This window comes from Triturus cristatus, chromosome 9 (genome assembly GCF_964204655.1).
Source record: "Triturus cristatus chromosome 9, aTriCri1.1, whole genome shotgun sequence".
Lineage (NCBI taxonomy): Eukaryota > Metazoa > Chordata > Amphibia > Caudata > Salamandridae > Triturus > Triturus cristatus.
This window is the reverse complement of record NC_140592.1, coordinates 161,226,651-161,244,498: the sequence shown is the minus strand read 5'-3', so window position 1 is coordinate 161,244,498 and position 17,848 is coordinate 161,226,651. Positions and strand designations below refer to the sequence as shown.

The following is a 17,848-nucleotide window of genomic DNA, read 5'->3' as shown; positions in this document are numbered from 1 at the left end:
TAGGCTTAACGAGAGAACCCTTCTCAGTATGGGGTAGTTCAAGGCCGATGTGCATGGGCAAATTATCTCCTACTCGGCCGCTCAGTCGAAAACACGACGGGCTAAAATAGCTGCACTCCAGCAGGCCATGGAAAGGGCACAAGATCTGAGAAATGCACCTCAGTTGCATCAGCTTGAAAACGCCAAAAAGGCGCTGAGGGAATTATTTTTATTAGAAGAGATTAGCAGTTCCCGAACTTACCAACAACGGGTATATGAAGAAAGCCAAATGGTGGGCAAGTTGTTAGCCGGCTCCACTAAAACTAGACTGGAAGCGGCCTTAATTTCAGAGATGATTGACCCTAAGACCGGAGTTGTATTGTCAAATAGCGATGAGATTGCTTTGGCTTTCGTGGAGCACTACCAACAGCTCTATAAAGTTTTCCATTGCCGGAGGGAGGAGGGTCACCCAGGGTGTAGTTCCATGACACCCATTAGGAAAGTAGGGGGGCTGAGATGTGGCTAGTGTGGTTAGTGGGGGTTTTCACATTTCAGGGGGGTCCACATTCCCGGAGGGGAGGTGGTGGGGTGCGATGGGGGGTTACATAGCAGTAAAAAGAGCAGTGGCAGAGGGAACAATGAGATGAGAAAACAGGATCTTGCATCTGATCAAATACCACGCCTATTTAAGCAATAGACATGGCTAGTAAATGTAGTATTTTATCAGTAAATGTGAATGGTATGTTTAACAATCAGAAATAGGGTGGGCTTATAAGATCCTCCTTTACGCCCCAGGTTCTTTTTCTCCAAGAAACACACCTCAAGTCAAACTCACCTAAGCTCTTTCTGCCGAGAACATTTTCTGATGCCTTTTTTGCATCTTCTGGACTAGCAATGAGAGGTGTAGCCATTTATTTTTCTAGAAAGTTGTCTTGGGAATTTGTGCAAGTTCAGAGAGATCCCCAGGGAAGATGGTTATGGGTAGTGGCGAAATTAAATGGGAGTTTTTTGAATTTCCTGCACTATTATGGTCCGATCATGGATGATGGTTCTGTGTTGGCAAAGATAAACGAGCTGCTAAGGGGTGCCCCTGTTCAGATCATTATTGGGGGAGATTTTAATTATATCAAGGATCTAAAAAAAGATACCTCTAGTAAAAATAAAAAACAATTGAAGCCAAACACAAAAAGAGTTTTTGAGGTTATAATGCACGACTATCAGTATATGGATCCATGGCGAAATGCCAACCCGGTTACAAGCAGTTATACATGCCACTCTCGCCAATACCAGACGGCATCCTGTATTGATTTTTTTTTTAACAACCAGGCCACTAAATATCTTAAAGGCAGATATCAGGGCTAATCCTTTCTCTGACCACTCATATATTAAGCTCGACCTAGAAATTGATGAGGAGAGGAGGGAGAGATCCAGGTGGCAGATGGATTGTCTTTTTCTTCAAGATCAAAAAAAGAGTATGGATTCTTGAATACTTTAGGCTTAACGAGAGAACCCTTCTCAGTATGGGGTAGTTCAAGGCCGATGTGCATGGGCAAATTATCTCCTACTCGGCCGCTCAGTCGAAAACACGACGGGCTAAAATAGCTGCACTCCAGCAGGCCATGGAAAGGGCACAAGATCTGAGAAATGCACCTCAGTTGCATCAGCTTGAAAACGCCAAAAAGGCGCTGAGGGAATTATTTTTATTAGAAGAAATTAGCAGTTCCCGAACTTACCAACAACGGGTATATGAAGAAAGCCAAATGGTGGGCAAGTTGTTAGCCGGCTCCACTAAAACTAGACTGGAAGTGGCCTTAATTTCAGAGATGATTGACCCTAAGACCGGAGTTGTATTGTCAAATAGCGATGAGATTGCTTTGGCTTTCGTGGAGCACTACCAACAGCTCTATACAACGGAATATCCAGTTGGGCAAGAAGCCCTAAAATCAACTGCTGGAGCTAAAGCCTGTGAAGATGATGGGCTCCCCATAGAATTTTAAAAGGTATTTGCAAAGGAGTTGACCCCGCCCTTGACTAAGCTATTCAATCATATCAAAATTGGCGGTGCGGTGCCCTCGCCTTTTAAAGAGGCGATTGTTGTCAACTTCGTGAAGAAGGGCAAGAATCCGAAGGATGTCAATTCCTATAGACCCATTATCCTCCTCAACGCTGATTATAAGATCTTAATGAAGACTTGGGCGCAGAGTTTTACACCTGTTGCACAGGAAATAATCCATAAGGATCAGTCTGGGTTCATAGCAGGGAGATCTATGTCATTAAATACTGAATTTTTTAATACAAGCTCTTGATTACTGTAATATTAACTTAACCCCGGCTTGCATTATGATGTTAGAGACCGAAAAGGCGTTCGATCTGGTGAATTGGAATACCCTTTTTTCTGGCCTTGGCAGGTTTGGAATTCCTCAGGTTATTTTAATGCTTCGGAACATTTATCAGGGGGCTCAGGCTCAGGTGGGAATTAATGCAAAACATGTGGGCACAGTAAAATTAAATCGGGGGACAAGACAAGGGTGTCCACTTTCCCCTTTACTATTCATGTTTTTCATTGAATCATTAGCCATCCAAATTCGAGAAAATGCTGCAATTGATGCTCCAATTGTGGGTATGTCAAAATTAAAGCTATTTGCGGACTATATTATCTTATATCTCAGACCCGGTAGCCAGAATTTGTAATTGGCCATAATGGAATTCAGCAAATTTGAATTAATTGGGGGCTATAAAATAAACCAAAACAAATCAGAATTCTGACATGAATTTTCTTCCAGTCAATCTTAAGTACCAAGCCGCTAATCCTGACCCAATACGCCATTTGGCGATCTATGTTTCTGATCAACATCAACAGCTATACAAGCTGAATTATGTAGCCATGCAGGGTAAAATTAAGAACCTGCTTGATAATTGGCTGCTACTACCTTTAACTCGGATAGGCCGAGTATCCCTCATCAAAATGTCCATACATCCTTTACTTGTTTTTCTACTTATAAATATACCTATCAAAATCAACATTAATTATTTTAAGGAGCTCGAAACAATGTTTACGCAGTTTGTCTGGGGGAAGAAGACATCAAGGGTCAAGCTTTCTTCGCTACAATTAGCTATCGACCAGGGTGGATTGGCCTTACCCCATGTTCTTTCATACTATGAAGCAGCCTTTTTAGATTTGACAGCACGCTTATTGGTTTCAAATGGTTTAAAAGACAGTTTTTTTGTGGATAAAATGGTGCAGGAAGCTAGCTCTCAGATTCCGATATTTTTAAAAACCTCTAAACTTCCCAAAAGGACAAGATATAATACTTTGAAGGATTACTCTATTAGACTTCAATCCTTTTATAAACATGCTGGTTCTTCCAGGTTCCACTACTTAAAATTAGGAGAATCCAAATCCAACCTAGCCACCTTAGATACTGGAAGGACTGTGGGTTAGAAGAGATAAAGCATTTCTTAATTCAGAACATGGCAATCACCTGGCAAGACGTGTTAATGAGGAGTAAGCCAGTTTTTTTTTATATTTACAGATTTTATATTTTCTAAATATACAACATTTCTCTTTTAGTACGCCAACTAAGTTGGTGACTGCCCTTTTTGGAGCAAGGTTAAGAGGGGTGGGGAACTGGTATCGTCTACTGTGAAATCATGGTCAACCCCCATTGGTTGATAAACATCTAGAAAGGGTAACCATGGAAGATCAATGTACCTTCTCTAGTCAAGAATGGCAAGTCATATGCCAGTTAGGGAGCAAGGCCTTGAGAGCAGCTAATTCATATAAGAATTGCCTTTTTATCCCGGTGGCCGGCATATTTTACACCCAAAGCACTTAATAAAAATTACCCAGAAGTTGAAAACATATGCTTTAGCTGCCAGGCAGAAGGTGATACTCTCCCTCACCAAAGACCCAGCCACCGCCAAAACCAACCTCCAGGAATGGATGAACGACGTCGCAGAATGGATGAAGCTCAGTCGCCTGAAGCTGAACTCAGACAAGACGGAAGTCCTCATCCTCGGACAGTCCCCATCCGCCTGGGATGACTCCTGGTGGCCCACATCGCTGGGCACCGCACCGACACCCACGAACCACGCACGCAACCTGGTATTCATCCTGGACTCCTCCCTCACGATGACCAAGCAAGTCAACGCCGTCTCATCCTCTTGCTTCAAAACCCTGCGCATGCTCCGAAAACTCTTCAGGTGGAACCCCACCGAAACCAGAAAGACCGTCACCCAGGCCCTCGTCACCAGCCGACTGGACTACGGAAAAGCGCTATACGCAGGAACCACTGCCAAACTTCAGAAACGACTCCAATGCATACAGAACACCTCCGCACGACTCATCCTCGACATCCCTCGCCACAGCCACATATCCACCCACCTGAGAAACCTGCACTGGCTCCCCGCCAGCAAGAGGATCACGTTCAGGCTCTTCACCCACGCACACAAAGCGCTCCACGACATGGGCCCCGAATACCTCAACAGCCGCCTCTCGTTCTACACCCCCACCCGCCAGCTCCGCTCCGCCAACCTCGCCCTCGCCACCGTCCCACGGATATGCAGAACCACCACCGGAGGAAGATCGTTCTCCTACCTGGCAGCCAAAATATGGAACTCCCTCCCCGCACACCTACGACTGACACAGGACCATCTCACCTTCAGGAAACACTTCAAGACCTGGCTATTCGAGCAGTAGCAGCACCCCCCACCCCAGTGCCTTGAAACCCTCCCGGGTGACTAGCGCGCTATATAAATGCACTGATTGATTGATTGATTGATTGATTGAAGGGGCCTGGCTACATATCTTTTTTATGTGTCCTAGACTAGGACCTTTCTGGGGTGAGATTTTCTCAGCTTTAAATCGGGCAATGAAGAAGAGGGTACAGTTAGAGGCTGAGGTTGCCCTTTTCGGAATCAGTAAAGATAGGGTAAATCTGTCAAAAGCAGAGGAGACTTTTCTTTCCATCTCCTTCCTGGTTGCCCACTCTTTAATTCTTCAGAATTGGAGGTCAGAAGCACCCACTTCCAAGAAGTGGTTAAACAAAATGAAACAGAGTAGGACTTTTGAGGAAGCCTATGCGAGGCGGGTGGGTGCTTTCAAAAAGTTCAATGAAACCTGGAAGGATTTCAGGAGTCTAGAAAAACAGAGAGATTAGCCAGTCTTATCCCGATAAGGAATTTAGGCCCTTTTGAATTTTTATGGTTGGCGGAATAGGGGGTATATCTTCAGGGGTCCAGAGGTTTACTCTTGGGTAGTTTCAGCACTTTAGCACTCTGGCACTTTAGCACTCTAGCACTTTTATACTCTAGCACATTAAGTACGTCTGTAAGAATGAATGGCATATATTTCTAAAGTTGCTTTGTTATTGTTATTAGTGTGAAAATGGATATGTTCTCGAACCTTTGATGAAACATGCTTCCTGCACATACTCTACACTTTTAATGTATTCATTTTATCCATATTTGTCATATGCTGATCTATGACGTTCCCCTGTTTTGCATTTCCTTTGCGACTGCTATGTTCTCGAACGTCTGCTCCATAAATCTTTTTTTTTTTTTTAAAAGGTACTAGTAAATCACATTTTGCTATGAAAACTGAATTTTGCAACGTACTTATTGAATTTTGAAAAAATTGAGAAGAAACATTAGGTGATTTCATACATCCCTAATCTTGCATAAAAAATCTGCCAATGTTTGCATGACCAAACAGTTTTAAATTAGGTTTTAGAATCTACAAGCATTGGGAAATTACCCACTAATGGCTATTTGTTGGAAAGGCAATATAATATTAAAGGTTAATCTGGTTGATGATGTCATAATACATGTCGAATCTCCAGGTGACATCATCAAACAAACAAATATTCTTGAGTGCCTATTGTTAATGATTATTAGAGATGCACAACTGGGAACAGATCATTGTTTTTGTCTCTCCAGTGGATGGCTCCTGTATTGTACCAAAAGGCTAACAGAACACATTTACAAAAGCAACGCCTCACTTTGAGGGTTTAGGTAAACAGTGGTTATGATTGATTACATAGTGAAGGGCTACTGATTACTGATTACTGATTTGCCTGTGTATGTATTGTATTCCCAACCAAAATATTATCCGAGAATATTACTCTTTGTTTCTTAGATATAAATCATAGAATCTATTTCTCTTTGAATATAGTATATTTTGTTGTTATCGACTGTGTTGCAACACTTGTTGCAAAGAAATAACACAAGATGTGCTTGGTTGTTCATTGTAATCACATTGCCTGATCAATTCTCTTCTTTTATTCCAATACCTTCAATTTCTCTCCACTGGCTGGCCTTCAGGATGACGAGGAAGGAATATGGGCATAACAGATTCCAGAAAGCAGAGTTCCAGTTTTGAGAGGGGTGAGAAAATGTGTTCCTTATCTCATGCCAACTGGAATTCATATGATCATGTGTCTACATAGTTCCTGTTTTGATTAGGGACTTGTTAGATGGACCACATGGATGGTCAAGGCACTTTTTTCCACGACCTTCAAAGCTCAAACAGAGCAGCAGAGGAGGTTAGGAACTTGCTGCTCAGTGCAACAAAGTCATAATGCACTATTGCTTCACCATTAAGAGTTACCGCATACAAGGGCATTTTCCACAGATGTAATCTGCCAGGTTGTAACTGGCGTGATGTGTCTTAAGGAAAGGTTGTGGGTGCGGTAAATCTACATATCTCAAATTTCGGGTGGTAACTCTTTTCCGCACAAGTCAGGAATTTCAAGAAGCTTAGAATGAAGGCCATAGACAGTCAAAACATTTTTTATACAAAGCACCCATGTACTTACCAAATGCTCGGAAGTCAGGAAGAATAATTTGTTTGGCTATTGCTGAGCAAATCTGTAATTTGTATTCATTTGAATGTTGGAAGCCTCGTACTATTTTCCCCAATCACAACTCTTAAAAAATGTTTAAAACGTACCTTTGATTTTCATACATTCTGTCTTGTTCACACTAATTGTTGAGTAACTTTAAATGTAAATTTGACAGCGCCATTGTGTTGTTAGTTTGTCTCTTATGGTTAAATACTCAAAGGTGATGTGCCATCACTTGTATAATTCACTGCAGCATGTGGAGAAGGAAAAGTAATGCTTTTCCATTAACATAGGGTACATCCGGTAGAACGCCCTTTCTATAAGGGTCATGGGGAGTATACGCTCTGCCATTAATTTAATAGTATTATAATGTTGTTCAAGATTTAGATGTCGGTTTTACTTCTCTAACCTGCTCCTATCCCTAACCTCTATCTAGAGGTTACTCTATAGGTGCTCTGATAACCTCCTTTTCCCAGATCTTTTGGAGTTGCCTCAATCTGAGACTAGTGGGTGCTTCAGTATCTGTATTAAGCCCTTCTAAATCAGGGGTGCCCAGCCTGTTTAACCGGAGGGTCCAGGTTACCGTGCTTTTGTTAGCTAGTGGGGCATGCAACCCGGTGAAGGGATTCAGCCATACCCTCTGAATGAGGCGATTTGAGGAGTGCCCCCCCCCCCGCGAGAAAACGTTCAAAATAACTGGAACAAATGGCGCATTTTACGGCCCCATTTGTCAGCAATTGGCAAAGACATCATATGTTTTATTGAAAGGCATTTGTTTAGAAATACTCTACAATTAAAAGCAGAGATACTTAATGAGAGCTGTTAATGTGCCATTATTATATAAATCAGGCCAGATGTGAATTGTTTCTCTCATTACATATTCGGATACGGGACACCCTGAACCCACTGACACAAGATAATGACCATATGCTTCGAAGAACCTAATTCTGTGCCAAACGACCAGGCTTCTATTTCTTTGTAGATGATCCTGGTTCCATCACTTCTCCCTCACTCCTTCTACCTCTACGTTCCCTTTCTACTGCCAAATTCCTTTTCTAGCGGCACTTCTCTGGCTCTTCTTCCATTCTCCTAATGCACCCCTCTGGTTTCATTCACTTTTCACTCCTGCTCTTCTTCTGTTCCCCACTCTCCCCTTCTTTTACTTTCCAACTTTAATTGTAAACATTGTTTCTGATCTCATTTGGTCTACTATTCTTCCTCCGCTTTCCTTTATCAGACATTATCATTCTCAATACTCTTGCTCCACTTCTTTCCCTCTATCATCTCTTTTGCTCTTCTGTGTCTCCTTTTCTAAAATTATCCTATCTCTTTTACATGTACTTTTTTACTCTTTTAGTCAATGCTCCTACTTCATCTCTTTTCTCTCCGTTATCAATTCTCTAGAACTCATACAGATATTGTTCATAATTTAAAGTGCCTGCCTTAGCTAAACTGTTGCTTGCATCATTCAATGGGAATACTGAGTATTGTTCCGTTTCATTGAAATGGCTAAGGATGCACCAAATGTTCAGTTCATACTTTCTAGCAGCGGTGCTTGTCTCTGAATAAATAAATACATAACCAAACCACCACGCTTTAAAGCTATGTTGTTCTTGGTGTTTCAGGCAGACACGTCACAATTTAGTAAGTAAATTGCTCCAAGAGCTCTTTCATCTCAGACATGATGTAACTAAAGAAATCACACACACAACTGCTCTGCAGGCCACTTAAGATGTACTGGGTTGCCACATATTGGGCCACAGGCTTTATGTTTAATAACCGTGCTCTATACCCTAATACAGACTTTATAGTAATTTGTGTTTCATCCACATTATAGCTCTCAGGTGTAACACACAGTGTGCTCTCATCCACATCAAATACATTTAATCCACTAGTCTTAGCTTAGAGAGTTGTCACTGTGTGTCTTTAATAGTATATTTGGCAAACTCACTGCAAAAGATGCATTGAAGAGATGCTAAAGTCTGAATGTGTCTGTAACTACTAACTATGGTATTACTCTTCAGAGGCATCAGGTCATGAGTTGGCCGACAAGAGTGTGCACATGTAAATTTATTAAGACAGTCAGTCAAGATATCATGCATGAGGCATGCCTGATCAGTGTCCATCCATCTGAAGAGAATGAAACATTGGGGCAGATCCCTAGGACCACAGGGCTCCCAAACTGGGGAATACTGTCAACCTCACAACTGTGGCACCCGGTAACCTATTATTCAGAAAGCTTTTAAAAACAGATCTATTAGGATTTTCTATCGAACTGAGCTTGTTGCAGATCAACAGTTGCAACCAAATACCACTGATATGGGTTCTACTTCTCCAGATGGACTCCAACCTCCATTGTCTCTTCACCAGCATCAGCTCCTCTGCTATGGTGGAGGAGCATCGCCCCCCCCACCCCCTGCCAGCTGCCTAAAAACTACAGGAAAGGAAAAATAAAATGATAATAAACATGTTTTATTATTGTTTTATTTTTCCTTTGCTGGCTGAGTCTTTGGGAGTGGGGCCAGGGGGATGACAGTCAATGGAGAGGGAGTGGTATTCACCTGTATCAGTGTGAATGGGGGTTTGGCCAGCCATCTCAGCATGGCCAAACCGACATGCGCTCTGAAGCGGTCTCCAACCCAAGCTGCGTAGCCGGGGTGGAGACAGCAGGCACAGGCTCCCAGTCTGCCTGGGAGCGCTAATTCAGGGCACCCAGGTAGGGTGATCAGATTCTGAAAACAAAAAACAGGGACAGTTCATAGACATAGAAGTAGGACTACAGTTTGCTAATGGTGGACTTAAAAGTAGGACTATCTGACAGCTGTCATAGACATGGAAAAAGGACTAAAATGACAGCCGCCTCCACAGACACAGATGACGACTTACAGACAACTCATATGTGTGACACAGACTTAGCAGAGAGAAACGTCGAGCGGGTGACCAGCTAATTGCACGGTGTGATATCCTTACTTGGTGACACTCATGGCTTCCTGTGTAAAGTATGACTCACTGCACAGCCAGGACAACACGGCCTGGAGGCGCGAATTGAGCAGCAAACCCAAATTGCCAGGGCACGCAGTGGCTCGCGGCCTGAGCCTACCAGTGCCTGCAGCCTGGCCAGCCTTGACAGAGTGTGTTACGCCCAAGTAAGTTTAAGTTTTAAGCCTGGGTGCCAATGGCAGCGAGCGATCAGGCAGCTGCAGCGCCTGCGGTGTTACTTAAAACAGTGAAATGGGTTGCAAGACTGGCGCCGCATGAAGTGTGTTTTATGTTGTTGGGGCCTCTCTGACATAGGTTCCCTACTGGGCCGGGTCACTCACATGAGTGGCCCCGAGTCCTGATGTTCTCCTGACTTCAGTTTGCTGGGAAGGAGGGGGGCACCGCAGAGGCTGGCAATCTTTATGTTGATTTTTCTGCTGGCCCATCCAACAACAGTAGCTACCAGAGTGTTGTTAGGGCCTCGCACATCTTTTTTGGTCTGGGTCCCACCTTGGAGAGAGGCACAGGGTCACTCATGTGACGTCAGAGGGTGGCACCGAGTCCTGATGTTCTTCTGACTTTAGTATGTAGGGAAGGAGGGGGGCCACCACAAAGGCTGGCAATCTTTATGTTGTTTCTCTGCTGGCCTATCCAACAACAGTAGCCACCAGAGTGTTGTTAGCAGGGCCTCACACATCCTGTTTGGGCTGGGTCCCACCTTGGAGAGAGGCCCTGGACTAAGTGATGCTCTCTGCACAGCATCATTAATTACGAGTGAGGAACCAGAGGGTCCAGTATAAGTCAGCAAAGGCTGAAGGTACAAGGCCTCAAAAAACAGACAACCACAAAAAACATAAAAAACAGCTCCTGACTTAGTGTGCAGAGAGAGCCTTGATTTAATATGTTGCAAGGAAGTTTCCTGATATTTGTACGATTCTAAGTATATTTACTTAGACATGAGTATAAATGAAAGTGTTTAACCATTATTTCTTACGCTTTGCAGCAGCTAACGTAAGGTTTATAGTTGCTCAAATGCGTGTCATATCTGATATTTACAAGTTTACCTCGTTTTAATATCTTGATTTTGCTCGCAAGAAAGTGCCGCTCATAGTCGTTAAAATGTCACTCATAATTACTCTGAAATTGTGAAAATGTCACACATAGAAATCTGAAACCTTGGCAGCTATGCATGTAACATTACACCTACAACAAGCCAGGACTATTCGCTTTGTCAGTTGTTCTTAGCTGCATAAAGATAAAAAAGCAACAAACTTGGGCTTCGTTGTACATAACATTGAAAATGCTTCAGTTCTGGGATGATGAGACTGTGAAAGAACTATAACGGGACTCTTTGAAGGCAGTGAAGGGTGGTATTGCTTGCCTCATCCTGAGGGCAAAAATGGACATCCCAATAGAGACCGGTCTCAGCACCTGTGCTAAGTAAGCAGAGAAATGTCCAGGTTTTTAAATAGTGTTTCAATGTGAGACACTATTTAAAAACCAGGACATTTCTCTGTTTAACCCGGGCACTGCACAAAAACCGGGACATTTCTGTAATTAGGAGCAAAGTGTCGGGACACGGGGACACTGCTCCGAAAACAGGGACCGTCCAGGGAAAACCGGGACATCTGGTCACCCTACACCCAGACCAATCCTAACGCTTCTCTCATGCATGAGAGCAGCATCAAGATTGGCCGCACAAGAGTCTGGGAGCCTGTGCCTGCAGTGGACTGGAGCAGAAGAGCACGATGCAGCTGGCTGCAGATAAGTTGTTATTATTTTTTTTATTATTATTTCAATTTGTTGTCCATCATCCCCCTGACACCTTCCCCCTCCCCCCCCCCACGACACCAGCCTCTACTGCTCTCCACTTGTCTTTACGCTGTGAGCTCTTCTTGTGCTCAGAAGTAACTTTAAGATAACACTCTAAAAACTTCAATTACAAAAATAATAATTGATGGTCCCACTCAGTGTATAATTGCTGTGGAATCACATTGGTGCGTGCAGTAAAATGTACTCATTCATTTTAGGCAAAAATACTCTTCAGAATGTTCGCTGGAAGAGCCTGTCGTTCAGAAAACTGATGTCATATGAATTTGAAACCTGTGTTGATGTTGCACCCATGAATTATAGTTTTTGTGTCTGGGCCACTTGCCAATTATGTATACTTTTGAGATGTAGTAATAGAATAGTTTTAAGAACATGGCAGTAACTGGGGCCTCCGTAATATGCAATCATGGCACAGGAGGATGTGTGCCCCCTACATGGATTATTGCTCTTTAAAACTTAAAGGACATGTTGGCTACCATTTTGGAAGCATTTCAATGAAAACTGTAAATAATGTAGTTTGATTTTAATAGAAAGTCATTAATTCTTTGTTTCAACAACATTGAACATATGCTAACAGTTCTTGAAATTCATAGAAGAGGTTATTCAGGCATTGTGCCTTTGTCTGCCTTCTTTATAGCAAATATATATATATATATATATATATATATATATATATATATATATATATATTATTTCTTTTTAGTGAAATAATCATTAGATATCAAACTAATATGTTTTTAGACAACAGACCACCCTCCTAAAACACTAAGGATGTTTAAACATTCTTTTAGATCTCTTGATTAACCACCAACTAAAAATTAATGCTCCCTGTTACAAACTTTCAACATGTTTTGCACGTGCCACCTCCAGCGCTTCTTCGATTCCCTTGTAGCCATATCTCTCCCACAAACATATCCTGGCATTCTTTATTCATTTACAAGATAAGAGAGAGTTATAATTACTATGGCACTACGACTTACTTTGCACCGGGGGCATTAGGTAGGTAAATTCTTCATTTCATAAGTTATTTAAAACATTTACAGTATAAAACATCGGATAACTTACAGGGAGAGATAATAAATAAATGCTCAAATGCATAACACGTAATATTAATATAGCTAAAACCATTATTTGCATGAACAGAGGTTTATGCACAGGACGGAATTTGACAAGTCACTCATAATTAGGCCTATAGCTTTTTGTTTTCACCTTCTCCACTCCAGGCGCCCTTAAATTGTAAGACTATTATATATAGTAATCGAAATCTAAGAAAGATAGTTTTCGTTTGTGATTTGTAAGCAGAGTCTCAGTGAGACTGGCATTCCATTGCATAGGTGACATTGGATATTGAACAATTTTGTATTTTCTTGCCAATTTCATATCTTCCATTTTGTGATATTGTCTGACTTCTTTTCTGTTTATTTTCGATTGTCTTGACAGTTTGTTTTTTAGTGCCCAGCAGTGAAGGAAGATGATACTGGTTTAGCAAATGAGAAATATCAAAACTCTGTATATAGGATGAATACGTGGGTTACTTCGCTTCCTGTCAGATTTCTTTTTATATAACATTCTATTGGTTTATTAAAGTAATACAAACCGTGACAGGAATTACCATGTTTCTTCCAAGATGCATCAAAACAAAGTCATCATTGAACATAAAGAAGCAATGGTAAAATTCAAAGGTTAGCACTTCTGCCATTAATCCCCTTGAAATGCCTTTATTACAAATGGTGACACATGCCTAGATCATCATCCCTTCTCCATGGTCTGAAATCGCATGAGTTCAAAGAGATTCACCTATATCAACTCCAGCCTGTCCATATCCATAATATATCTGAAGGCATCTTCTCACCAGGTATATCGGCTTCTCCACACTCACGCACAGGTCTGGTCCTTTTTCACACCACCATCCAGTCGTAGTGGGTTCTACCCCATTCCAAACACAAGCTTTGTCCCACTTGACAACCAAAAGCCCAATCCACAGCAGGGCCAATTCTATCTGTTAATATCTTGATCAATATTAATGTGCAGGCTGACCAACTTTGGGTCAACAGATATCGACCCGCCCAACATGTTCTCAAGAGAATCTAAATAACCTCCTTCCACTAAGTAGTAATTTTACAGCAATTCCATACCATGTGCATGAAGCCTCAAACCTGTAACCCACACTTCAGGCACAATGGGGAAAATATCATTCCACTCCTCCGCAGTATTTGTCTTGTGAAGTATACTGTATGTCACTGGTTTCCAAATCATTGTTCGATCCATGACCCACTTATTAGAATGACAAACCTTCTCAACCCACCTAGCTTTAGTGGACATGAGGCGGGTGATTTTTTAATGTAACGAAATCATTGTGTAATAGAGCACTGTCACTACAGACAATACATTTTCAATTGAAATGGCCACTACATTTGAACAGACCTACAGTTTTACTGATTAAACTATAGTCCACAAAAATGATAATGTGTGGAGATCGGATTCAAGTGGATATTTATCACTTGTGCACCACCAGATAAAGTGTCTTGAATTGTTTTGATCTTATTGAACTCTTTATTTGCATTATACTTCCGAATTACAAAACAATGGGTTTATTTTTTGATTACCAGCAACTAAAAATGGTGACTCTCTGTTCAACTTTTCACATATATTACACTTGCAACTTTTAGCTCTTCTTCAGTTTTTTTTGCAGCCATATATCTCACCCAACCTTGAGTTTATTGGTTGATTTCCAAAATAGGAGAATAACTAGTATATCACTGCAATGTATTTCACACCTGGTGCATTACATATCTGAAACCCCACAAAGGAGGGGTCAGCATAGAAAAAGAGACAATTTCGAAACTGCTGTGTTTTGTCTGTAGACATGTGGCGCCTTTCCCTCTGTATTATGTTTCTGAGTACATAACACTCACCACTCCTGAAGGTCGAAGTGTCTTCTGAATTGTTCAGCAATTGGATATAAGATGTAGTGGTGAGCAATATCACATTTGCATGTAAAACATGAGTGAGCACACCCTCTTGAATGTGGCACTGCTCCAAGAGCATCATTTCATTTGAACTTGTAGAAGGGTTATCTTCTGTGATACCAAAGTACAAACAGCTGCAAAAGGGCTTTGTACCTCCCATGGGATTTATGTAATCCAGCCCCTGGTTCGTCATCTTTCACCACCTCCCGCCCATAGAAAATGGACAAACCGACTCCATGCCCTTTAACATCTCCACATGTTTTGTAACTACATTTTTTTTACGTCCTCAGCATCATGTTCAGAAATGTCCTCTAGTTACATAGCTTTACAGTAGTCTGTTATAGCTTTGCTGAACATTAATCTTTCCACGTACACTCTATACAGTACCCCAATTCTGCCAGCAATTCCCGTTGGTGTTCTACTAATGCAGTACATTAGAGTAACTTAGCCCTCTTTAGTTGCTCCATATTGCAATTTACTATATCATGTACAACAATGGAATACTCTACACCTTTCATTTAGAAAATGGCCATATTAAAAAAAATATGGAAAAAAATGGGGATTGACCAACAATTTCTTTCCTTTTACCTCTGTTGATTTCCGAATCTCTCATTAGCATTGTAAAACAGTATATAAAAAAAAATGTTTTACAGCTCAGTGCAAGCATTATTTCCATGCCACAACATCACCAGCAACATAACAAGGATATGTAAAATAGGCTTATAACAGTTTAGCAACGTGTGTCAGTGGTTTTCATTTTACTAACTTTGAACTCTGCTCTTCCTCACTGGGCCAACCCTCAAATGTACCCATGACAATTTTCTCTTTACTCTTATTTATTCGTAGGACGAAATTTCGTATCCTATTTAATTGCATTACGTGTTACTAGAATATAAGCTACATACAGTCTCATTGTGACAATTGTTGGGGAGTTTGGAACAAATTTCGGTCAGGTTTAATATGTGAGCATATTACTAGGTCGGTGTATGCTCCCAGCTCTTAATATTGTTCAGTTCAATAGGAAAGCTTCTGCCTAAAATATGTCTCTTTCATGCTATGGTGCTGTGTTGCCTCTGAGGTTTCCAACATGTAGCACCTGTAAAAAATTATGCTCGCAAAAACCTGGGTCTGCACACAACTTTTGGCAAAAACCATGATCGTAAACTGGGCTGCATGCACAGTGCTGTCGTCAGTGATGTCTTCAGTTGTCATCAGTAATGTTATTAGTGATGTCACAGAACATGTCATGAGTGTTTCCGTATGTGAGGTCATTAGCAGTGCATGGCGAGGAGGCAAATTAAAGATACATGCAATAACTATAACTTTTGTATTTCAGCGTTTTTCTAGTATAAACATTACGTTGAAAATGACATTTTCACCCATAACATCACTTTAAGCTTTGTTTTAAAAGAAATGTAAATTAAGCTACTATTACCCTACCTAACTATACTGTCACTTTAAGATTTGTTTTTCAGTGAATATCTAAGATTTTTTATAATGTAAAGTAATATTTTATTACCATATGTAAAGTGCAGGGTTGGTATTAGGGCCTGGCCCAACCACCTACAGGTAACCAACCACCCACTGTGCACAGATGAAGGGCGGGGGGGGTTGTTGGCTTCAGTGCCAACCAACTGCCTGTCCATTGCACCCATCACGGACTATCAGGGCCGTACCTTTTTCAGTTTTGTTTATTTTTTTCCAGTCCTGTAAGACTCTTGCAGGTGTCCAGGGAAGGATTGTGACCCCCCCCCCCATTCTATTTTTAAATTTAGCCCCATGATGGGTCCCACTGAGATTCCCACACCAGGTTGAGGGGGTCAGAGTACTATTACCCTGCTCCCTTATACCTCATTTTAAAACATTTCAAGCCACAGAGACTGAGTCCCCATATCCAGACATGGCATCCGTGACACTTCTTTTCACCTTGTGGCCAGCCAATCAGAGTGTGAGCTCCTGCTGGAGTTTGTAGAAGTCTCTTGAGCGAGGCAGCCGACAGGCAAAAAGAGCCCCCTTAGTCAGTCAGATAGCTTTATTTTTTGAAGTTGCATGATTGCGGGACTCACAAGCTTCCCTCAAACCTAACCGTACAGATATACAAATATTTTAAACCTTAATTTCTCAAAAAAAAACGAATCATAAAAATAATGCTTTCTGGACCAAGATCAAGCTTTCTGCCAAATCTGGTACAATTGTTTTCAGACATTTTTGCAATTGTGTGGTTCGTTCTTCCTATGGAAAATTGCATGGGGAAATTGTGTTTTGGGACACCCCTTTTTTTCTGGTCCAAGCCTGGTGGATCGCCCCAAAATTTACCAGGATGGAGCTGAGGTGGATCAACTTTGGGGAATGTTTTGTGAAGGTTTGTCAAACAGGACGAAAGTTATTAGCAAATCAAAAAATTCTCTTCCTATGGCAAATAGGTTGTAACTATAAGTACATATTTATGTCTTCTACTGTGTAATATGTAGTTTTTTAGAGGGTAAGACTTTCTCTGACAAATGGTGCCCCATAATAGAAGTTTCTTTCCACTGTTTAAAGCATCAAGATTTAGTTAAGTCCAAGCTGTGCGCTATGTAAGTGTTCTCACGCACTCTTATAAAACCAATGAGCATGAATGTCTTAAAGACTTGCAAGTGCTTGCAAAGTGTAATTGTGTATTATGTACAGTAGTTAAAAAGTCAGAGCTAACTGGGGTGGTTCTCGGAAATGTTTGTAATTGGGTCTCTCTTATTATACTTTACAGTGGTTGCCATAGCAGAAACAATCAGTAAGGTTTCTACTTTGCATTAAATGTATAATTACAATCTTTGAACTACGTTTGGAAAATTGCGACAGGGTTAATAGTTCTTTTTCCAGGTCCATTTCACATTCCCTGCCCTCCAGGCATTCTGTCTCAAAGGGCTTATTAAAATATAGACTCCACTTTCTAAATTTAAGACTAAATCAAGAACCATAGAAATAACTGTTTGTTCTAGGTTTGCTCTCACTTTGGAATTCACAACATTTCCAAAGGGTTACACATGGAAACCTACACCTCTCATAGGCATTTCAGCTAGGGGCTGAGTCACAAAGATATTTCTGAGTTTTTAAAATAGTGCTTTTGTAGTAGGTGTATGTGTACTCTTACATACCTTTGTAAACTAGTCTCAAAACGTCCAAAAAGTAAGGAACATTATGTACAATTAATACAAATACAAAGGAGTGATCCCCTTCACACATTTTATAAATGGGAATTTCAGGGCAAAT

General features: G+C 41.3%; 1 protein-coding gene across 4 annotated transcripts in view; it reads left to right on the top strand.

The window, feature by feature from the left end:
• ERC2 (ELKS/RAB6-interacting/CAST family member 2) overlaps window positions 1–17,848 on the top strand; it is a 2,271,945-nt gene that overhangs the window by 1,862,015 nt on the left and 392,082 nt on the right. For all 4 annotated transcript variants that reach the window (XM_085624647.1, XM_085624646.1, XM_085624648.1 and 1 more), the window contains one exon: window positions 6,301–6,363. In XM_085624647.1, coding sequence (XP_085480773.1) covers window positions 6,301–6,327 — 27 coding nt within the window. In that variant the 3' untranslated portion in view covers window positions 6,328–6,363. The remainder of the gene's footprint in view (window positions 1–6,300; window positions 6,364–17,848) is intronic.